We start from the raw sequence: 23,135 nt of genomic DNA, 5'->3' as shown, positions 1-23,135 counted from the left end.
CAATCTCACAGGAGCCCGCGAGGCCTCGACGGCTTCCTTAGCAACGCGGTATAGCAACCGAGAGGCGTCTTCGGAGCCTGAAGTTGGGATGAGATTGCGGAGAAAACACTGACAATTTAGTAAAAAAATATATATTCGTAAAGACAGATTAGCGGCAGACACGCTGCACGCATAATTTGGCCGGCTATAATGGGTCGAGACTATTATGCCGTTTTGGAAATTTCACGAAATGCAACCGACGCTGACATTAAAAAAGCGTAAGTAGCAGACAGCATACAACTCTGAATCGCAGTTTTTTTAAAGCTGTAGGAACACGTTTTAATAGATAATGACATTTGGTTTTTTTAGGTATCGTAGACTTTCCTTGAAGTTCCATCCACAGAAAAACCAGGAACCGGGTTCTTTGGAACGATTTAACCAACTAGCTGAAGCGTATGAGATACTGAGCGACCGTGAGTACCTACACATTCTGTACAATCTTTGTGGCCATGTACTACTGTTAAGCCATTTAGAAGTAACCTGAAATATTGGTTTCAATGTTATGTTATCTTCCGTTTTTATTATGAATGTTTTTTGTAATCTTTTTTTAATCGCAGATTAAAACAGAAAACAAAATAAATTTACCCAGGACCGAAAAGATATATAATAAAAAAAAGCATAGAAAATACAAATGTCAAGATATAACAAGAACCCGCACCCATACCCTTATGTCTCATTAGTTTGTCTCAATTTGTCTCAATCGGTAGCAAATCAAAACTTTAATTCAGTTTTACAGATTGGAGCACAATGTCAGAATTGTATTTTATACTCATAAAACGCATGGTGTGTATGTGATGGCAAGGGCCAAGCAAACAGGCAAAGAATTTTTTTTTTTTTTGTAAAAGTAATTTTTATTTATGTAGTTTTATAGTTACATATACTGTGCATATGTACAAATTTTGTACCTCACTCTTTAAGAGAATCTCTCCCAAGTTTTTCAACCTCAGTTTCAGTGTGGCATTGTGCAGAGCCAATAAGTTTGTTCTAGGGTGCAAAATAACTTAGCACCACACTGACACTGTGGTTTAGGTCTTTGGACTTCAAAACTCAAACCTCAAATCCTGCTACTGATACTGTGAAACCATGAGTAGGTAACTTCACCCACCTGTGTTCCAACTGGGAAAACAAAAGAATTGTAAACCAGTTGTATCGCAAGTGTAATTCACCTTGGATAAATGTGTCAGCCAAATAAGTAAATAATTATCATCCCATGAAAACAAGTACACTTTCATTCACATACTGTTGCTTTTCTATGGCGCTGAACTAAAAAGTTTTGTCTTGCTTGTGCAGGCGCTCTTTTGTTGCTGGTCTGACATGGTCATCATTGAACTGTTCAGTTTGGGAAAGAGGTAGTAGGCACAGGAAACGAGAACTGCAAAGAGAGGGTATAACATCTCTTTAAATCTACTGAGCAGCCTTTGAATCCTGTGCATATTGTGCGGGAGCATTGATTGCTGTGAAGTAAAATGAGGATTGTCAGCAGCTTTTTTCACTTCTTTTTCATAAATGACTGCTGCAAACACCTAAGCCAACCAGTGTAATATTTACCAGTTATGTGGGCCTTTTGTGGCACTCCCAACATAATAAAAAATTATGCACATGGCACCAACCAACACCTTGAATTGTTTCGGTGTTGGGAAATCACCATGCTTCCATTGTCTAAATTGCTGTCTGGATTGTATCTTAGATTTCACTCAGTTCAGATTTGTTAGGTCAAAATTATTTTTGGAAAGTTGGATGCAGTGATGCTTCATTTTAACAGGCAGGTGATGTAATTTTTGCTTAGTTGTGAGAAGTTTTAGTTGTAATATAGTGCATTTCATTATTATCAGGTTCTCCATATTCATGTAATGTGACCCTCATAAAGTGATTGTCCTTATATTTATAAAGATGTCAACACACATTTTTGCCTTCCGAAGAGATTGTTTTTGTTTATAAAACTGAATTGTTTTAAATTTTAAGTTACTAGAAAGGTTCATTAAACAGCATAATTTCTTTTTTTTTGTTACACAATTGTAAATGTGTAAGTTTGAAAAGTAGTTTACCAGATGTTATTGATTCTAATAATACAACACATTCACTGACAATCTAATTGCAAAATATTCAAAAATAATTGTAATCTGTTGATTTTCAGCAAAAAAAAAGGCAACATATGACAAGTTTGGAGAGGAAGGCCTCAAAGGGGGCATCCCACCCGAGTATGGAGGCAGTGGTGCATGGACAAGTGGCTATGTCTACCATGGCAATGCTGAGAAAGTATTCCACGATTTCTTTGGAGGAGACAACCCATTTGCAGGTGAGCAGAAATCCCAGGCATTAAAACACAGTTTTATTTGAGAGACGGAGATATAGAGAGAGGAGCCAAGAATGTCATTAATGAGCATGGAGGCCGACATGTTTAATGTTATTTTCATAAGGTCTTAGTACAACTAAGCAGCAAACAAGTTCTCCCTGCCTCATGAGTTGATAAAACTGCTTACTTTGAAGATAAGGGCATTGGTTTTTAAGAAGAAAAAAGTAGCAGCTGATTTCCTTCTTTCATAATGGATCGTCATCCTGATCAAGCAGTGGAGGATTTTATGAATAATGCTGTTTAGATGTGCTTTTTTTATTTATTCTGAAGTGTTTTAGCTTTTTTTTTAGTCATATCATCTCTTACTGCAATCTGAAAGGCACTATATATAATGAGGACTGACTGAACTTAACACATTTCCAAGATAGCTTAGCATTTCTAAACTTTTGTCTGCATAGATTTCTACACGGTGGAGGGTGAAGAGGTCAATGCAAGTTTTGGTGGACTGAGAGGTCGAGGGATGAAAAAAACTGACCCTGCAATCGAGAGAGACCTGTTTCTTTCCTTAGAAGATCTGTTTTATGGGTGCACAAAAAAGATAAAAATATCTAGAAGGGTAAGCCTGAACAACACATACACCTCTCTGATTTTGTTTTTTTCCTACATAAAAAACAGATTCCTTTGTAAGTTTGAAACACTTCATATTGATTCTCTAAACCAAATATCCTTTGTATCCATCAATCCATGCAATTTGCTTTCTGAGGATGATGTCTCCATTCCAATGTTGCATAAAGCAGAAGCATATTAGGTGGAAGAAAAGAGCTAACTAACCCTGGGTGGAATGCCAGTCCATCACACGGCACACTCGGGTCACTCTTACTAAAGTAATTTAGAGTCATTAATTAGCAAAACATGCACAGTTTAAGACCTGAGAGGTAAGTGGAGTACCTAGAGAAATCCAGAAGGCAATGTGCATACTGACTGTTGGTGTTCTTGATCCACTGAGATGTTTGATATCCTTGCCATTTTACTCAAGCATATTTTAATGCTTGACACTACTTCTTATTCAATCAGTCAGTCACATTACCCAAGTTCACTGATTTCTTCACAAGGATATCTGGGCTGGAATATCAGTATTGGGTGAAAAAGCACAAACTAGCCCAAAGTGGGGCACTAGTCAAAAGACCCTCTAAACAAAGGCCCATCCTTGTACCTTGGCAAGCTGTTGTGGCTTAGTGGATAGTGTGTTAGACTGTAAACCTCTGGCCTGCTAGCTCAATCCTTTAACCACCCAGTTAAATTTAAGCAGATAGATTGATTAATTGAGTGCTTACCACATTTTTAGACTGAATAAGTAAAGGTAGAAAGGTAGAAAGAAAATTGTAGCACCTTTTAGCTTAGCTTGGGTAAATGGTAAGGATCTCTGATAAATACAAAACAATTAAAATAATACGGTACTATTTAGAGTCCCCAGTCAACCTATTCTAATGTTGCATAGTGCATGGGTGGATCTTATCCCAGAATACCTTTGGGATGTGAAAGGATATCAAAGTACCATGAAAAAATCCACACATAAACAGCCCCTGTCCACGCCATTGCCCTCTTTTTAATGCTATCAATAGGTGAATGTGACTATATATCAGGTAAATTGTAATTTGTTAATCTTCACAAGGAAAATCAATGGAAGGGAAATTCATTGGGGAGGCAGCAATAGGCGCACACCTTGTTTCAATGCTGTAACACATGACTCTGTTTCATCTCTGAGATGTTTGAGGGGTTTCTTGCATCTAGAGCCCATAACCCAAACTCCTCCACAATATCTCAAAAGAATTTTGATCCGAACTTTGACACGGCCACTTCAAAGGTTTCTGCTTCTTAGTTTTGAGACTTACTTTTGTGGATTTCCTTAAGCATTTTGTCACATTGTTCAGCTTTGATCTTTAGTTAATATTTTTAAATATTTTTCTATCTTTTTATATTTTCTGCAGGTGAAAGCAAGTCGCCTATGGTCTGAAAAGGCAAAGCAGCCACAAATCATAATGCTTTACAGTTGGCTTCAAGTTATTCTGTTCAGTCGCTGCTTTTGGTTTGTGACATCTGAGCAGAATAACTTCAAATTACATTTTATAGCACATTGTCCAACAATTCTCTAATTCTACACTCCGATGATTTCAGCTGTTCATTTACATTATTCCATCCTATTAGAATTATTTGTACATTATTATTTCTTTCTGACAGTAGACTTTGCTATTCCTTGCAGAGAGATAGAGAGAAAGTTGACTGTGAGTGGATTTTTAGAGAAGTCTTTGATGGGGTGAATTTAGTGAGATTTTCTACTCTCAGGAGATCAGCAATGGAATGATTAAAAAAAAAAAAGAAGTTAAAGGAATTTAAAGCTAAAGGTCCCCTGACCTTTCAGTATTAACAATGTTTAATTGCAAGGTTTGTTGAGATATTTTTAATCTTGGTATGGTGTATTAACTATTCACCTTATAGTTATGACTAAATATTGCCCATATTTCTCATCTTTATATAATGCTGGGCACTTAAAGATAATGTGAACCATTTCCTATACATGAATATTCACTTATGTTTGCTCTTCCCTCTTTATTTAATGATGCTCAGTTAAAAAACAACACAAACAATATTTGGCTATTTAACAAATGATTTGTCCATGTTTAAATGTGATTTTTTATTTATAAACTTATCGAGCAGGTGATGAATGAAGACGGCCATACATCCAGCATCAAGGACAAAATTTTAACAATTGATGTAAAGCCTGGCTGGAAAAAAGGAACAAAGATCACATTTCCCAAGGAAGGCGATCAGGTATCTTAACTATCCCAACTGTTATTTAATTTTTTTTTAATTGAGAAGCTTTCCATCCATCCATCCAGTAGAGTCTTGATTTGCTCGTCCTGGTTGTTGTTAGGATGAGCTGCAGCAGAATAAGACAGCAGCAGTAACAACATAGGATCTCATAGTTGTACCCCAATGCTTCATGTTATAAAGGGTGCTCATTAAGGAGGCATATCCATGTTGTCACCCATGGCACCCCAAAAGCAACCAATGAACCAACAAGGCCCACATAGCTTTATACATTTCTCTTTGAGGCCTCCGTTGGCTCTGATCTTCTCTGAACCTGTTTATGTGAGCACTATTCTGGTATTTTAAGCTATGACCTTCGAAAGCAAAAGAAAAACAAATGTGGACTTCTAAAATTACTGAAAAAATCATGACCAGCAAACCGTTTTGGACACAGTAGGTTACCACTACAGTCGATGTATCACGACTGTGAGATATGTATTTATTATGTAGCTCACTTAGCGAGTGTGATGTCAATTGTGTCAAGCAGGGAGCACTAGCTCCTTGGATGGCACTGCAATGTAGAAGGGGCATTACGCTTACTGTGACACCTCAAAGCCACCACAGTGACAAAAGTTCCATATCAACAACACAAATCAAGCACAACACCAATAATAACTTTAAATTATGCTAAAAAAAATCTTTCACAAACAGGCTCTGTTGGGAGACTCAGTATAAAAGGTGACAGAAATGAATGTTGGAGTCAGCCAAGGTGCTTGTAGTGCTCTGACTGTTATCCGCTTTAGGTGATATAGAAGTGTGCAGAAGGAGGCCGCTATTTGAAAGTCCCAGGGTTTAGCACATCAGCAGCTGTAGTGCTCCAGCATATCCAGGGTCCAGTGGCAACCTGCCAGTGCGTGGTAACTCTATTTGTAACTTTAGGATAATATTGTTTTGAAGCAATAAACTAAACTGGTTCACACTGGACACACTTAACTCTTTTCAAGACAATTTAGAATAAAAACTTAGTTAAATTTTTGTCTTCAGGGAACTGAAATACCAGAAAAGAGAGAATGTGTAAACGACATACAGACAACAAGTGGGCTAAGATTTGAACCCAGGAGGTCACTGGAGGCCATAGTACCATTAGTGATAACTATTCAACAATTACAAATCACCTTTTGTGTTTTGTCATTGTTATAGTTTTAATACTTTTTCATCGTTATTTGTAAAAATGCTTACAATAAAAGTTCATATGTAACATTGCAGTGTGTGTTCAGGTAGTTCTCACTATTTTTTACTGGAGTGGTAAGCGTTGCTGCCTCATGGATCGTGTGTAATGTATTTGAATTGCATGCGCGGTCACTTTCTTTGTAGACTCTGGATGGTTTCACCATGTTTTCCTTGGTTTTCTTCTCAAAATCCCAAAGACATACTGTATGTGTTAAATTAGTTGGGGATACTAAATTAGCCATATAAGAGGAGGATTGGTTCTCCCCAGGCTTTAGTCAATGTCAATGTCAAATTTATTTATATAGCACATTTTAAACAACATAGGAATGCTGTGGCCAAAGTGCTTTACGATAATAGTATAAAAGAAAAACATACAATTAACATGAATAACAAATAGAAATAAAATAAATGAACATAAATAAATAAAATAAATAATAAATAGAAGTAATGTTACATAATCATAATGAGGAAACCATCAGTATTACTGAAGGTCATGGAATGCAAGTGAATAGAAATGAGTCTTTAATCTTGTTTAGAACAATTCAATTGTAGACGACTCCTTTATATGATGAGGTAAAGAGTTCCACAGGCGAGGCGCAGCAGCTGCAAAAGCCCTGTCCCCCTAAGTTTTACACAAGAGACAACTGACCAGAAGATCTAAGCACTCTAGATGGCTGGTGTAAAGCACACAATTCAGATAAATAGGCAGGAGCAAGTCTATGTAAAGATTTAAAAACTAGCAACAAGATTTTAAAATCAATTTGAAAACTGACAGGCAGCCAGTGTAAAGAAGCTAATATTGGAGAAACAGAGTCAGACTTTCTTGCCTCAAACAGAAAGCAAGCGACAACATTCTGGACCAACTGTAACCTGCGTATCAAGGATTTGCTAATCCCAGAATACATCAAGTTGCAGTAATCAAGGCGAGAAAAGATAAAAGCATGAGTAGCTTTCTCAAGATCCCTAGAAGATAAAAAAAAGGCTTGATCTTGCCTAATAGACAAAGCTGGAAAACGCAACTCTTGACTACAGAATTAACTTGTTTCTCAAAAGAGAGGTTACTGTCAGAGATAACACCAAGATTGCGGACTTGAGGTTTGCAAAAGACAGAGAAAGAGCCGAGAAGTCCAAGACCAATTTGGGCTTTAGCTGATGGACCCACTATAAGCACCCCCGTTTTATTTTGATTCAGATCAAGAAAATTATTAGCCATCCAGGATCTTCAGAAAGACAGTTGTGGATTTGATTTATTGCAGAGTTGCAGACGGGAATATAAACCTGAGTATCATCAGCATAGCAGTGAAAAGAAATGTTAAATTTCCTAAAAATAGCTCCAATAGGGTGAAGGTATATAGAGAACAAAATAGGACCCAAAATGGATCCCTGAGGAACACCATATTTAAGAGGAGCAGTAAATGAAAAAGAGGAATTTAGTGTCACTGAAAAGTGTCTACCAATTAGATATGACCTGAACCAGTTAAGAGCAGCCCCTTTAAGCCCAACAAGATGTTCAAGCCGCAACAGCAATATCTCATGGTCAATAGTGTCAAAGGCAGAGGACAGGTCAAGGAGGACAAGGTCAAGGACTGCAGCGCCACCTGAGTCAGTAATAATAGAGATGTCATTGAATACTTTAAGGAGGGCCGTCTCAACACCATGATAACGCCTAAAGCCAGATTGGTAGACCTCAAATAAATTATTGGAGTTAAGGTGATTAACCAATTGATTATAAATAATTCTAATATTTTAGCCAGAAATGGCAATTGGGAAATTGGGCGAAAATTGGCTAAAACTCCAGGATCTAATTCTGCCTGTGAACTGGATTAAGTGGCTTTGAGAATGTTCTGTAATGTTAATGACTAGAGCTACTGCCCAGCCACCTGTAATCTGTTGAATTGTCATTTATTGTGACGGTTCATGAAAGAAGACTGACTTGGCATGGTGAAATGTTCAGTTGTGTTTATAGACTTTGTTGGCTGGTTTGGAAGTTGGATCATTTTTAAATCATTTAGTCATTTCATCAAAGAGTTTTTCATCCGAGTTCAGTTTATTACATATTTTTGTAAGAGTGAGTCACATTAAAATTAACAGCAATAACAAAATGTAGTTACATGTACTAGTGTACAGAAAATGTTTAAATACAATTTTACAATATCATGGGGGTAAAATTGGTTTCATAGACAGCAGATTCCAACTTAAGTGTACTTGTGCTAGTTGTCATTCAATGTGAAGGATCTGTGACTAATTAGAGTTCAAATTTCTTAAACAAACTTTCCAAGAAGTACCCAATGAAGAGTTAAAGTCTGTGCTGAAGTTTCAAGCTACAATTGTTGGCTGCATCTGATCACAATAGACAGAGGATTAATGAAGCATATTGACGATTAATTACAGTATCAAGAGAAATAGTGAATCATTGTAATCATTAGATAATGCAGCCGTAAGGTTGGTTTTAGTGTAATGGAAATACCAAGTACACCTTTAGCCATTATAGCATAAAGTGTCTCCAAGATATCTTTTATACATTTCTGCACAAGTGGATTCAATTGTTCATTTTTACACCATGTGTTTAAGGAGCAGGAGAATGAGGTTTGTGTAAGAGAAGTGTACAGGATGGGGCAGAGGCAGAAGCCAGGCTGTTAATATATAATGAGACCTACTGGTGAATTTTGGTCCAGTAAGGGATGGGACTTACTGTGTTTTGTACGGTGAGGAAACAAACAAACAATACTATTACTACTGTATTGAAATAAAACATCGTTATAAGCGAATTGAATAAATAAATACACATTGAATTTTCCTTGTATGGTAATACTTGATTGTCTGACCCCTCACCATCTCGTGTCCTGCAGTGAGGTATACTTGTTTCACTGTTCTGCCATTAGAAGTGGCTGCCAAACGAACAGAAGGGAAAAAAAAAAATATCCAACTCTCTCGAGGGAAAATAGAAACCGTAAACTAATTTAGTAGTTGAAGTTACACAGAAGGTTTCTGGTTTAAAATCAATGAGTGTGCAAATTTAACAATGCAATTCTCTGGAGAAGAATCATTGACCCCTACCAGTAGTTATGCACCTCATCCATAAAGAGAGAAAAAAAGGTCCCAGGTAGGAACAATGTTCTACAACCTATTTCTGTGGAACCTTTGTGGTCTTTTGATATTTTACAGCCAAGCTACATTTGTGTCAGCAGAACTGGTTGCCCTTTGACCCCTTGCTGGAGACTTGCAAGCTTACCCACAGGACACCATACCTTATCACTCAAGAGCGTCTTCCTGTGGAGGTCTTTTCAGAGACATGACCTTGGGCCAAGTAGGCTCTCCCCCAGCATACCCGGTCCTTTCACACGGGTGTGCACAAGTGCTATCTAATCTCCAGCATGGAGCTTTCCACTGTTCCCAACTTGGAGTCAACTTTTTTTTTTTTTCCTATATAAAAAGAGTTAATTAAGAATTGGGTATCACTGGTAAGAATCTTTTGTGGTGAAACATTTTTAAAAATCTTTTCCAGGGCCCAAACAATATTCCAGCTGACATTATATTCATTGTAAAAGAAAAGCATCATGCTCGCTTCAGACGAGAACAGAATGATCTAGTGTACATCTGCCACATTGATCTTGCAAAGGTAAAAATACAAATCAGGTGTACTTTGGCTGAATAAGCTACATGATACCTTTAATCTGTTGGCTTCACCAGTCTTCCAACTTACGCTTTGATTTAACAGGCATTAACTGGATTTGCTGTGGCAATTGAGACCCTAGATGGCAGGCTTCTCAACATCCCTATCAATGACATTGTCCAGTGAGTACAGAAGTGTGTATGTCTGTATAGTGTGCATGTCTTCAACAAAAGGTTGTCCTTCATTATCAAGTTTGGCAACAGAAGGTGGTGTTTTTACAATTAATATTTACTGTAACATCTACTTTAAGTGTAGTATCTGCCACATTGTAAAATTTACAGAGCTGTTACTTTTAACTGTGTCATATGGACTTATTCCTACAATGTTTATAAAGGAATACTCCACACAAAAATGATTTAATATGTAGCTTACCCCATGTAATTTGTAGTGTTCATCAAGAAAAATGTTTAACCATGTATTCTTGGAAAAATGACATATTGAAGATTCAAACTCAACAGAACCCTGCAGTGAACAATTGTAGACAACAAAGAAAATATGAAAAATGTCAGTGGGGAAAAAAAAAATTCACCTTGTAATTTGTGTTGCATAATCCATGTCAGTTGCTCATAAAAATCTCAATGTTCAAAACAAACTGCATTTTTGGTAATATATTAATGGTTACTTCCTGAAAACTAAGGATTCTTACCCAATGAATGAGGGGTACAATTAAAACAGTATTGTGGGAATGAGAGCTTTCCTGTTTATCATATCTACTTTGCCCGTTCTGCGACTGGTAATGGGTAGCAGACATATGGATTATTACGATAACCCCCACCATTTTGCAGTTGTCCAGAATTGGTCACTTCGTCATCACGGGGTCCCATCGAGTTTGAATCTTCATATAGGTAATTTCTCCACCAAAAAAAAAAAAAAAAGTTCTTCCTGGGCCACCACTACAAACTACATAGAGTAACATTAAAAAAGTCATTTTGGCGAGGAGTATTCTTTTATGCCCGAGTGGTTAACAGTGACTATGCTCCCCACCAATTATCCGAGACTCACTAGACCAAAGATTTTACCTGTTACTTAATGCAACTTTGTGACATTTACACCAAATTTAGTCTGAACAGCAGGATATTCAATTTAATCAGATGTTAAAAGTGCTTGGAAGAGAAAACTGTACACAGTAAAATAAACTTAATAAGCTAAGACAAATTGCCAACAGTAAACCCTCTAGTCTGGCAGATTTGTAAAGAGAACCTTAATGTGTATAAAAGGACTGCTTTGTATGCTGGCAATCCTTCCATACTTTAAGTATTCATCATTCCCTTGGAAGGTCTTTAATGCTAAAGTGAAAACAGACACCTGCAAATAAAACAAAATAATTTGATTGCTCAAGTATTCACCACTAATGCCATGTGAAAAGCCACATTAAATCCACAGGGATTTAATATTGTATAATGTGTATTCTTCTAAGGGGTGAATGCTTTACAGGCATTGTGTATAAAGTCTGGAAAGCAGATATTGTTAAGGGATATGCTCCTGTAAAAATGGTTATTTCTGTTTCTTTTTCAGTCCAAAATATACCAAAGTTGTTCCTGGTGAAGGAATGCCAATATCCAGTAATTCAGAAGAAAAAGGAAATCTAATTATTCAGTTTGAAATTCACTTTCCACAGAAGTTAAATTCAGAAAGAAAACGCATTATAAAGCAAGCACTCTCCTAGTTAAATTTTATTATGTAAAAGGAAAAATGTTGACCCACTAATATGGTAATCACTTTTTTTTTTTTTTTTTAAATGAATAAAAACACCTAGTAATAAAGTGGTGTCTCTAATGTGAAATGTCTTGGAAGATAACACATCAAATATCCCTAATCTGAAATGCCTGGCACCAGAAACATTTTGGAAATTAGATTCAACAGTTGCATATATAGCATACATAATTCATATACAAAATTCATCACGCTGTTGACCACTTTCAACACATTAAACCCCAAAAATTATCGATTTTAATTCCACAGTAGCCTATTTGCACTGAAAAACAAATACTTTTAAGCCTATTCAGGGTTCTCAGATGGTAGAAATCAATGTTGAGGCCTAGGCTGCAAGTCCCCCTTGTTGTTCAGAGCACACCCTTAAGTTTAGATTAACAGTGCCCCTTCGAGTGGAGTCCCCAGCCAGAACTATGTAACAAAGTATGATGATTGAGACCAATGTTTACCTATCCTAAATGCACATATCTTATGGGTTGACTGGCTCTGCCCACATCACAGCACTTCAGTGATGCTTTGTGGCACTGTTTTAGGCACATTCCCAAACCCATCCCCCCCATAGTGTGGTGTTCCATGCTTCTTGGAACCCCTGCTCTGAATTAGAAAGTTTGGAATCTGCACAAAATGCCGAGGGAACAGAGGTGGAGTCACAAACAAACTCAACTGTTTCAGGTTTGAGGATTCCAGATTAGGGATTGACATAATACAGGTGGGGTATAAGGCAGCACAGTGTTCAACACTGCTGCTTCAAAACAGTCTACGGTTCAAAAAAAAAAAAAAAAAAAAAAAGCCTAACCTTTGTGCAGCTTCACCAGTCTCCTACCACAAGCCCAAAAGGTGTGGTAGGAGACTAAACTGGACCAGGGGGAGATGGCTCACGGACTACCAAGTACCTCATCTTGTACCCAAATGCCGACCGTAGACAGACCACCCGCACAACCTGTGGTCTCTAAACAGGTATTTGACATCTATTAAATCAATGATCCCACTATCCTTAAAACCAAAATTTACCAGGGTTATTGCTACAAGTAGAATTTTTGCATACTTTGCCCAGAACACGTTTAAAAAATAGAAGCCAACATTGGATTTACTAAGACTTTTTATTTATTACACCATCATAAGCAGGAATGGATGCATTTAAGAATAGCTTGACACAAAAGCAACATTAACCAAGCTGAAATCTAAAAAGACTAAAATTTTTTCATGCAAAATAAAAGTCCAGCTTTTAAAGTCTGCTACAGTAAACGAGAGGCAAGAGGTAGATGAGCACAAAAAACACCAAGACAAAGAAGACTGCACTACAACATTCACAAAGGAGACTCCCAGCTGCATCTAGCCATCATTAGGGCACGTTTCAGCTGCTCATAGGTAACAAACATCACGACATTCCAGGAACCCAGACGGAGAAAAGAAGGCATGAACCTGTAAAATGAAAACAGAATGGGAATAAATTTCACTTATCTAGGTATCTGTAAACTTTTCTAGACAGAACTTTGTTATAAACTTGAAAGCTGTAGTAGATACAATATCTGATTAATTGTCTGGAGAGGAGGGTCCGTCGGATAGTCGAACCTTGGATTCAGGATTAACAGTGTGGTTTTCGTCCTGGTCGTAGAACAGTGGACCAGCTCTACACCCTTAGCAGAGTCCTGGAGGGAGCATGGCAGTTTGCCCAACCAGTCTACATGTGTTTTGTGGACTTGGAAAGGCATTCGACCGTGTCCCTTGGGGAATCCTGTGGGGAGTGCTCCGGGAGTATGGGGTACCGGACCCCGATAAGGGCTGTTCGGTCCCTGTACAACCGGTGTCAGAGCTTGGTCCGTATTGCTGGCAGTAAGTCAAACCCATTTTCAGTGAGGGTTGGACTCCGCCAGGGCTGCCCTTTGTCACCGATTCTGTTCATAACTTTTATGGACAGAATTTCTAGGCGCAGCCAGGGTGTGGAGGGGGTCCGGTTTGGTGGACTCAGGATTGGGTCACTGCTTTTTGCAGATGATGTTGTCCTGTTTGCTTCATCAGGCCGTGATCTTCAGCTCTCTCTCTGGATCGGTTCGCAGCAGAGTGTGAAGCGGCTGGGATGGGAATCAGCACCTCCTAATCCAAGACCATGGTCCTCAGCCGGAAAAGGGTGGAGTGCCCTCTCAGGGTTGGGAGCGAGATCCTGCCTCAAGTGCAGGAGTTCAAGTATCTCGGGGTCTTGTTCAAGAGTGAGGGAAGAATGGAGCGCGAGATCTTCTGGCGGATCGGTGCGGCGTCCGCAGTGATAAGATAAGATAGATGTGGGCTCTGCATCAGTTTGTCGTGGTGAAACAGGAGCGGAGCTGTAAGGCAAAGCTCTCAATTTACCAGTCGATCCATGTTCCTACCCTCACCTATGGTCATGAGCTATGGGTAGTGACCGAAAGAATGAGATCGCGAATATAAGCGGCTGAAATGAGTTTCCTCCGCAGGGTGTCTGGGCTCTCCCTTAAAGATAGGGTGAGAAGCTCAGGTCATCCGGGAGGGGCTCAGAGTAGAGATGCTGCTCCTCCGCATCGAAAGAAGTCAGATGAGGTGGCTCGGGCATCTGATCAGGATGCCTCCTGGACACCTCCCTGGTGAGGTGTTCTGGGCACGTCCAACCGGGAGGAGGCCCCGGGGAAGACCCAGGACACGCTGGAGGGACTATGTCTCCCAGCCAGCCTGGGAACGCCTTGGGATTCTCCCGGAAGAGCTAGAAGTAGTGGCTGGAGAGAGTGAAGTCTGGGCATCTCTGCTTAAGCTGCTGCCCCCGCGACCCGACCTCGGATAAGCGGAAGAGGATGGATGTCTAGACTGAACTAGTTACCTCTACAGCTACAAATGAAAATTCACAATTCAAATTTAGTCTTGCTTTACAAATGAATCCAACACAAGTGAACCAAAATACTGAAGACAAAAAAAAAAACATACCCTTTATAGAAAGCAGTGGGTCCCTCCTTTGTCAACATGGTAAGTGCACAGTTCAAGGCACTGGTATACTGGCCATGGGCAGAGTTCATATATCTTGTTTTCACTACATCCACAGGGGAAGCTATCACAGTAGTGCAGAAGCCAGCACCAAAAGCAGATGTAAAATGGCATGGTAGGTTGTCTAGAAATTAGTTTAAAAAAAAAAAAAAAAAAAAAAAAAAAAAAAATTGGAATAGACTGGCAGTATTGTTCCTAAACCAAAACAAAACCACCAAATACATACCAGTCATAAGGTTAGACCGGAGGATTGCATCTTTAATCAAATCATAGGTTACCAGTTCAGTGCAGTTGACAATGGCATTACGGGTAATATTTGGTGTAGTTCCTGCAAGATACAAGTTTAAAATATTTGTGCCATTGAAAAACTAGGCATGTACGTACTTTTCTGGATGATTTATTTACAGATACTCCTGTTGGTTCAAAACATACCTCGCCACAAACCCCGTACACCTTCCTCCTTGGCAATAGTCTTGTAGGCATGCACTGTTCCTTGGTACCTTCGGTTTCCACCGTTTATGTTGGCCTGAGCCTGGAATCTGACCTTGACCACATCTGTAGGTTGAGCAAAGGCTACAGCCATAGCCCCAGTGGTACAACCTGCAAGTAAGCGACTTCCAATTCCTGCATCTGAAAATAAAGTACACCAAGAATTTAGAAACATGCAAAAGTACCCATTAACTAATTAATGCTTAAAAAGATGAATGCATTTTGTTGACTGGCATATGCCAGACAAATTACCATACTGTTGCAAGATTTTACATTTGATCTTTTGAAGTCACAAGTTTAGACTACCACCACTGGTTTCTGACCCAAATATTGTGGAGTAAAGCCTGCACCTATTATTGTGGTAGTTTGACTTAATGACCCAAATAAAAAAATCAGACTACCATCCCTGGTAATTTTGGAAAAAACCTTACAATAGTGGATTTCATTATAGAGTTTAAAAAACACTTTCCCAGTGGATTCTAAAATTAATGTAAATTGATGGCTGAACCACCACATGGAATGGTCTCAAAATCTGGTTGTCAAGACTGAAGGACAAATTAGTAGATGACTACACATGCTAATGCAGTAAACGTTTTTTCCCTGGGCTGTTTACACACTGCCTATAGTTTACAGAAATCTGCATTAAGGATGACAAGACAACAACCTAACTGCTGGATTCCATCCCATTTGTGAAAGGCACACATTATAGCACAGGACTGTTTTCATGTTTTGCTAGCCCAAATATTGAGTATTGACATGTTTACTTACGTTCAGCTCCTTTTGTATAGAACTGCTTGACAGAGTCGTACAGCCCAATGCGCACAGAAGCAAAACTCATTTGCCGCTGCAGACCAGCCACCAACCCATTGTACAGACTCCTTGGTCCTTCTGTCTTCACCATTGTGGTGATCGTGCCAAACACACCATTGTATTTGACAGATTTCATATTTGAAGTCAAAGACTGGTTTTCACCTTGAATCTGTGCAGGAGAAAAGGGGGGGATTGAAGAGGCTTTACAGTGACTGGGGATGGCGGGAGGGACTCCCAGATCACTAAACCTAGTGAAAGACTGCTCCATCTCAAGATCCATGGCTCCATACTCCTAGGGATAACCACCATCAGGATATCTATACTATCAGCAAGAATTTAAAAAAAGAGATATACAGAGAAGAAACTTATGAGAAATTGTTCTTATTAAAACCGGACAAGACGCACAATCTATCAATTAACAAACTGAAAAGGACAATAAAGTCCAGACTAGACAAAGTAGGCTATAGCAATTTAGCTACAGGAATATACAATTTTTACTTCCATTTAAAAACTACACTAACTAGTTGTTGGATTTTGACAACCTATTGAAGGCCTACCATAGCAAATATTAAACGGAGTTGTGACCTCCACATGGAAGTTGGTGTATGGAGTTAAACAAGCTGCATAGATAATGGCAACCACAAAATCTAAGATCCAAAAAAAATGGATCCAGACTTTATTCACTAAGGTCTGGTGTGCTGCAAGATACCAAGCATTCAAGATTACTGTGCACCTCTTCAGAAGGGACATTATACGAGCAAACTCACCTGGAGTCTAACTTTAGCAGTATCCAGGGGGAATGTAACGAGATCCGCAATGCAGGCTGCAGTACCAGCACCAATGAATTTAACTGCAGCAGTTGGGGGCACATCAACAGGTTTGAATCCAACCATTTTCAGCAAGAAAGTATAAACGATGAAGTGAAAATAAGACTCAACTCTGCCCAAGTCTGTAAGAAAATCATAGGTAAGTGCAAATTAAGACTGGCAGTGTACGAAATGTAAAGCTAGTCTGACAATTAAGACTTGAAAATAAGCTGAAACAAAAGCAGCTTAAAAAGGCCCGAGTAGCCAAGATTTCATAGGCTGTTGAATGTGGGTGGTTGGTTGTTAAACTGCCCCAACATTACAAAGCACATCTGTACACTTATGTGAACTGGCACAATAAACTACATACCCATCATTTTAGACACAGCTGAAGTCCTTCTAATTGCATTATAATATAAAACATTATAAAGTCAGATCATGTAATACTGTTTCAGTAACAAAATGGAATTTAAATTGGACTATAGTACAACTGCACTTTATCTGTAGTTTTCTTAGGCCGATACAGACTCATGACAACATGAAAATTATGGAAAAGCACACATCAGGGAGACAATATCCAAGGCACTTCAAACTGAGTGATAACGAACAAGCAATTATGAAATGGAAAGACTAGGCACAACTATAAATCTGCCTAGATAGGGCCATATACAAAAATAAAAGCAATCACACAAGACAACTAGGCAAGTGAGGCTACCAAAAGATGTATGAAAACCAATGGAGTGCAGAGAATCTGCAGACAACCATTACCCATATGCTGCACCAATCACAGCTGTATAGGAGTGTCAAAGAGTAAGCCATCGATTGTGAGATATATTGAAGTTTATTATGCTTAAATTTAATGAACCAAAATTCAGCTTTATAGCCATCATTAAAAATGCCATGCTAGCTGTAGTTCAAATACTATCAAAAACACCACCCCAACTGTGGGAGGTATATGGCAATGGCAGTACCATGCTGCCTCTGCAAAAGGTCCTGGAAGGCTTGAAGGTAGTGGAGGAAAATTAAATGTAACAAAATGCAAAGAAAATCCTGGAAGAAAACCTGATGCAGACTAGAAGAAACCTCTGCCTTGGGAGAAAATGTTTGCTATGGTTGTTTTAAAAACCTTCAAGCTTAATTGAACAGCTGCAACTTTAGATTGTCACTATAAATGGTTGTTTGACAAACAAACAATGACAAACTACTACAAGCATTAGTTTCGTAAAGTTTTTTTTTTTCCCCCCTTCCAAAGCCACCAATCCGGACACTACAAATGTATACAAGTGGAGAAGCTATTTATTAAATGCGCTTGTAAACAGGATCCTGAAGCATCAAGTGTGGCCCTACTACAGAAAAGGGCAAAGACGTTGTTGCATCATGTTCGCTATGAAACGCTTACAGATTAAGAGGACTTCAAAAATTGGGGGCTTTGCTTCTTGTTTACCGTTACCAATCTACTGTTTAAGAAAAATGTTTACAAAAGACCACTTCCCAACGTCCTTGGGGGTTAAGGCCGACTCCGCATGAGACGAAATTAAACCACAGGCACAGGGTGCCTTGCAGAAGACAGACCTTGTAATGGACGTAAAATAAAGTAATAGTACATAAAGTTGTTAGTGCAAACAGGATCGGTATCACGTAACATTTCAAGAGCACTTGCGATTCACCGGTGGTAAAGAGAAGTCTGTAATTCACCGGTGGTAAAGAGAAGTCTGTAAAACAACAGTATACGGAAGTGCCAACTACTTAATACCACCTCATATTTACAGTAACAGTATTGAGGGGGCGCTGTGAAAAATTGGGTAACAAAATAGCCAAATTCAATTTACTGCTACTGTGTTTAACCGCAACCACTCCCGTTCTATTAGGAAGCCGTCACACCGGGGAGGAGGTGGTCTGGGGAAGTTCTCAGAAACACGATGATCGATTTCCTGTCGGGAAACTTACACGCGGGGATGGGGGCAGATAGGACAAAGAAAAAAAGGCAACTTACAGATTAGTCAAGTCACTCAGGGTGAAGCAACGAGGGTTGATCAGGATTCTCTAAAGGTATCCCTTTCGTTGAAATTACTTTCAACTAAAATCAGTTTCTCTTCGTATTCCATAGAAAACGTTTCCAAAGCGAAACTCTTCAAACGCATAATATAAATTCTGAAAGAAAAAAAAAATTATTATATATACACACGCATCAAACATTTACTAATGAAAACAGATAACGGACATCTGGCAACACAAAGAAAAAAAAAACAGCGTATGGTATATTAAGCTCTCGAATTGAATATTTTTGACAGGCACTGTTCATTTTCCATTTGTTCTTCCGCATTACAATATTGTAAGTTACATAAAAAGGTTTACACAACTTCTTAACAAGCTAGCCATATAAATGCGCACTGTATGTCTCTAAACTAACGAGAACATACGAGAAAATTACCTTAAAAGTTAATTAAGTAAATATAAAACAAAAACTAAAATAACACAGTCGAAGTAGCTCTCTTTAGAAACAATAGTGTCAAAACAGCTTCCTCCTCGCAACTGCTCTTTTTTCTACCGCTTGAGATAATAAAAGCCCCGTTTCCCACGTTGCTTGTTTTTATACTGACAAAAAACACTTCTCGACAGCCTATTGGTAGAAGCAGCAGGGCGGAGGCGGGCCAGTACCGGTGCCTCTCGCGTCACTTTAATGTTTTCTGCCGCTGATCCCACCCCCTTGCGCTTCCTCCTAGAGACAAGAAAGGATGAGGAACATCCTGTTCTTGTTTGAAGATACTAACCTTTTACCCAGTTTTTGTTTTGGAAAAGTCCGGGGATGAAACTTTGTGCCACGAAGACCTTTTCACGTTACAGCCACCATTTTCTTCATTACTAACGTCTTGACTCTGACGGGGGTAAATGAAGTTCTTTGCCGGTATTAACAGAACACACGCAGTTAATCACCTGTTAGAGACAATTAGTAGTTGTGTACTGATTTGTTTTTAAAAGGCTATGCGGATGGTTTGAAGTGCTATAAATTTTAAATATAATTACAGGTTAATAATGTATTACATTGGTTTTGAAAAAGTGGGGTGCGATATTTCTTACGACCTTTAAGTTGGTTTTCTGGAATGTTCAACTGCTCACTCTTCGGTGTGTGTTTAAGTAAAGTTAATACAATTAACGAATTAAACTTTTCAACGAGTCGCAGCCCGATTGTCTTTGATAACATGGCGTGGCTTCCGCTGGAGTGGACAGACAAGCTGAATAGACGGACTGACAGCTGTTTCGTGTTTATTGGGCTACAGCGAAAGCCCGAACCCAGAGACCACGTAAAGAACGGCACAGGAGCACCATCCTATACAAACTTAAATTTGCAATTGCTCCGTATTTCTAACTGCAAAGTAAGTTAAAATTATGCCGTAAAAGTATCTGCATGTCCATCCATGTACTGGACGCGCTTTTAAATTACAGGCTTCAGTTGGCTACATAGACGCAGCCCAGCTAACTTTATAATATGTTAACAAGACGATAGCATGTTCTTACAGGAAGAGATTGATTTGTGTCGTTAACATTCATCAATAATTTCCATCCATTTTCCATTTGTAAAACATATTTTACATATTTTTTTTACATGTTCATTTTGCCAGGCACAACACAGATAACGTTACTGAAATTCAATTTCAAACTTAACCAAACTCCCAATATACCTGCGTTAGGCCAGAAAAAAATCAACTGCAATTTAACAAAGGAACCTATATTAAAGTGGCCGACACGACCTGACCAATTTCAGTGCCCACTAAGTACCATAGTTAGTCTTGTGCTGTAGATAAGGTGCCATGTGTAGCATTTTATTTGACTAATGTACCCATTTTGTGCCAGGCAATATTCCACTGTAATGCAAAAAAGGCATTTGTGTCATAAAAAAAATGGCAAGGACTTCTCAAGGCAAATTCATACATGCAAATTACATTAAAAAAATGTTCAATGGAGCCCAGCGTAGTCCAAAATTAATCAAAACATCCCATCCTTCAGAAGCAGGCACTGTACAGTAATAGAAAAAAAAAGTGAATTGTGCTTCTCCTGTTTGTGCAAGAATTTCCATGGCATATGCACATGTTCATACTGAACCAATTTAAAATTTAGTTATAACAAGCTGGTTTTTTGAACGTCGAAGAAAACATACACAAACTTGGGGAAACTCACATGGAGAGTGACAAACCAGGGATTTGAACCCAGACTTCTTTAGACTTTGAAGCATCCATGATAATCATGCCATTCTGTCCCAGATTCACAATACGGTCAGTATCTAATATGAATCCTTAATCTCTATATTAAAACTAAGTGGGATTTAGTAATGTTACAACTCAAAAATGTACTTTTATGAAAAAAATGTACTAAACTACTGGTGTTAGGCCTACAACTCTCAAGCATTGCTTTCCCCATCACCATCAGTACCATTAATGTGTTGCTTCAGGGGATAAATCATATTTCAGCAAAAAAGTATCACATTTAAAATTAAATGGAAGAATAATTAATGCAGCATATAAAATGAAATACTGCTATGGCAACATAACTATATCAGAAAGGAAGTATAATAGTAAGGATATCATGGAGTTGGTCTTTAGTGTATAGTTCTGCTTATTTTTAAAAGTAATAGATTTTTTTATCAGTGTGGATGTCAGTGTTTCCTACAACAGAAGGAGAATGTTCTGTAAAATTAGCAAATAAAGGTGATTGGTTTGTGGCTAATAGTAGTGCAATCATTGGAATGGTTTCTGTGGACCTGGTATATTGTAAAGATTCAATCTGCTACATATACTGTATATATCTATATATCTATATATATAATGTACCCTCTCCATAACCAGATAATAATACCAAGAATAATACATATTTCAAAAAGGTACTACTAATAAATATAAAGCATTTAACAGGGTAAAAGCAAAGCAGATCTCAGAATATAAGTGAAATGCAACTCTCCGGCTTACACAGGAATTAAACCTGTGGGGAGGCTTGACTGCTTCCCTGTAACAAAGGACAGGTACTCTACCCTGTGCTGTGGTAATGTGTCCTGGCCTTGCCCTTGGTGGTGTCTTCTCTCTTGGAAACCTGTTGCAAGCTGGACAGATCTTCATTACATACAGCATATCTTAATAAATGATCTATCGATTCATTTGTTGTACTGCTTTGTCCAACTTGGGGAAGATAGAACCTGTAATAATAATAATAATAATAATTCTTTGCATTTATATAGTGCTTTTCTCACTACTCAAAGCTCTCAGCAATTGCAGGTTAAGGGCCTTGCTCAAGGGCCCAACAGAGAAGAGTCCCTATTGGCATTTACGGGATTCGAACCGGCAACCTTCCGATTGCCATTACTGGTAGCATCGGGCACAAGGCAAGAACCATCCCTTGAATGGGGGGGTCAAGAAAATTTCAGTGTGTTCTTTTATGGCAGTCTTTTCAGTAGGTCAGGCTCAGAGTACTGCATAGATAGTCAAATTCAAACAGGTTGCACATATTACAAAATCGATTAGCTAATAGTGAAAGAATGCATAATATTAAATACAAATACAAATATGCACAAGAAAACAACTGGACATGTGTATTAATAATAAAGAAAAAATATCCCCCCACCCATCCATTTTGCAAACTTGAATTATTCAGTACTAGTGAATATATTGTAGCAGGGCCTAAATCCTGGCAGTGTTGGGTCGCAAGACAGGAGCCAACAATGGATGGGATGCCCAATGTAGGGAATGTACCAATTTACATAAACCAACACTGATTCACGAAACACTTGCATCTCTGGGACATGGGAAGAAGTTGGAGTACCTGCTACAAAACCGACACAAATATGTAAGGACAATCAGAGTCGACATACAAGTAGGAGATGGACATATTTAGAATTGTGTCTATGGCTGTAGAGCTGTGAGTCATTGGTGCTACTTGTACTCATAACTAAGATTTTTAGTTTTTTAAGGCTTGTGTGTTCAGTTAGCAACAAAAAAACAAAAACTCTAGTTTGTATGAGTTTTGAAATAATAAACCTCAGTGATGCTGCAGTTGTCTTTGAGAAAAGTCAAAAGCAGTCAGACCACAGCCAATTGGGATTTTTTGTGTAAAATTCACTGACATGCAGGAGGCAAAGGCACATGAATAAACACTTTTAGCAGAGAACAGTAAAAATAGAATATTTTACAAAAAAGTCTTTCCTTAACTGCTTTCAGAATCTGCATTTCCATAATAAATTAATGGTATATTTTGAGTAATTGGACATCCCTACCAGGACTGGTTTCTGCCTTGGGCCCAT

General features: G+C 38.5%; 2 protein-coding genes across 4 annotated transcripts; one reads left to right on the top strand and one right to left on the bottom strand.

Moving 5' to 3' along the window:
• Positions 1-53: 53 nt before the first annotated feature.
• dnajb13 (DnaJ heat shock protein family (Hsp40) member B13) lies at positions 54-11,737 on the top strand. Its single transcript, XM_051925766.1, has 9 exons — positions 54-151; positions 188-257; positions 349-452; positions 2,174-2,335; positions 2,791-2,948; positions 5,048-5,161; positions 9,876-9,989; positions 10,089-10,165; positions 11,559-11,737. The coding sequence occupies exons 2-9, from the start codon at positions 190-192 to the stop codon at positions 11,707-11,709; spliced, it is 948 nt and encodes a 315-aa protein (XP_051781726.1). The 5' UTR covers positions 54-151; positions 188-189; the 3' UTR covers positions 11,710-11,737.
• Positions 11,738-12,837: 1,100 nt separating this feature from the next.
• ucp2 (uncoupling protein 2) lies at positions 12,838-19,443 on the bottom strand. Of its 3 annotated transcripts, XM_028800331.2 has the most exons (8): positions 19,281-19,443; positions 18,843-19,000; positions 16,811-16,992; positions 16,002-16,212; positions 15,177-15,374; positions 14,971-15,072; positions 14,688-14,868; positions 12,838-13,178 (listed from the first exon to the last, which is right to left on the bottom strand). In XM_028800331.2, the coding sequence occupies exons 3-8, from the start codon at positions 16,934-16,936 to the stop codon at positions 13,064-13,066; spliced, it is 933 nt and encodes a 310-aa protein (XP_028656164.1). In that variant the 5' UTR covers positions 16,937-16,992; positions 18,843-19,000; positions 19,281-19,443; the 3' UTR covers positions 12,838-13,063. The 3 variants fall into 3 exon arrangements, with proteins under 3 accessions (XP_028656164.1, XP_051782018.1, XP_051782019.1); XM_051926058.1 differs by lacking the exons at positions 18,843-19,000; positions 19,281-19,443 and having other exon boundaries at positions 16,002-16,365; positions 16,811-16,954; XM_051926059.1 differs by lacking the exons at positions 18,843-19,000; positions 19,281-19,443 and having other exon boundaries at positions 16,002-16,360; positions 16,811-16,949.
• Between the last annotated feature and the right edge of the window lie 3,692 nt (positions 19,444-23,135).

The sequence above is a fragment of the Erpetoichthys calabaricus genome, chromosome 4 (assembly GCF_900747795.2).
Source record: "Erpetoichthys calabaricus chromosome 4, fErpCal1.3, whole genome shotgun sequence".
NCBI lineage: Eukaryota > Metazoa > Chordata > Cladistia > Polypteriformes > Polypteridae > Erpetoichthys > Erpetoichthys calabaricus.
This window is presented reverse-complemented; position numbering and strand designations above follow the sequence as displayed.

What these genes read in the sequence shown, in the direction of transcription:
- dnajb13 (XM_051925766.1), top strand. Translation starts at nt 190, where the DNA reads ATGGGTCGAGACTATTATGCCGTTTTGGAAATTTCACGAAATGCAACC. An exon ending in GACGCTGACATTAAAAAAGC is followed by an intron (nt 258 to 348) that starts GTAAGTAGCAGA and finishes TGGTTTTTTTAG; the next exon opens with GTATCGTAGACTTTCCTTGA. An exon ending in CCTATCAATGACATTGTCCA is followed by an intron (nt 10,166 to 11,558) that starts GTGAGTACAGAA and finishes TTTCTTTTTCAG; the next exon opens with TCCAAAATATACCAAAGTTG.
- ucp2 (XM_028800331.2), bottom strand. Translation starts at nt 16,936, where the DNA reads ATGGTTGGATTCAAACCTGTTGATGTGCCCCCAACTGCTGCAGTTAAA. An exon ending in CTGCTAAAGTTAGACTCCAG is followed by an intron (nt 16,213 to 16,810) that starts GTGAGTTTGCTC and finishes TCTCCTGCACAG; the next exon opens with ATTCAAGGTGAAAACCAGTC. An exon ending in CCGGTCTAACCTTATGACTG is followed by an intron (nt 14,869 to 14,970) that starts GTATGTATTTGG and finishes ACTAATTTCTAG; the next exon opens with ACAACCTACCATGCCATTTT.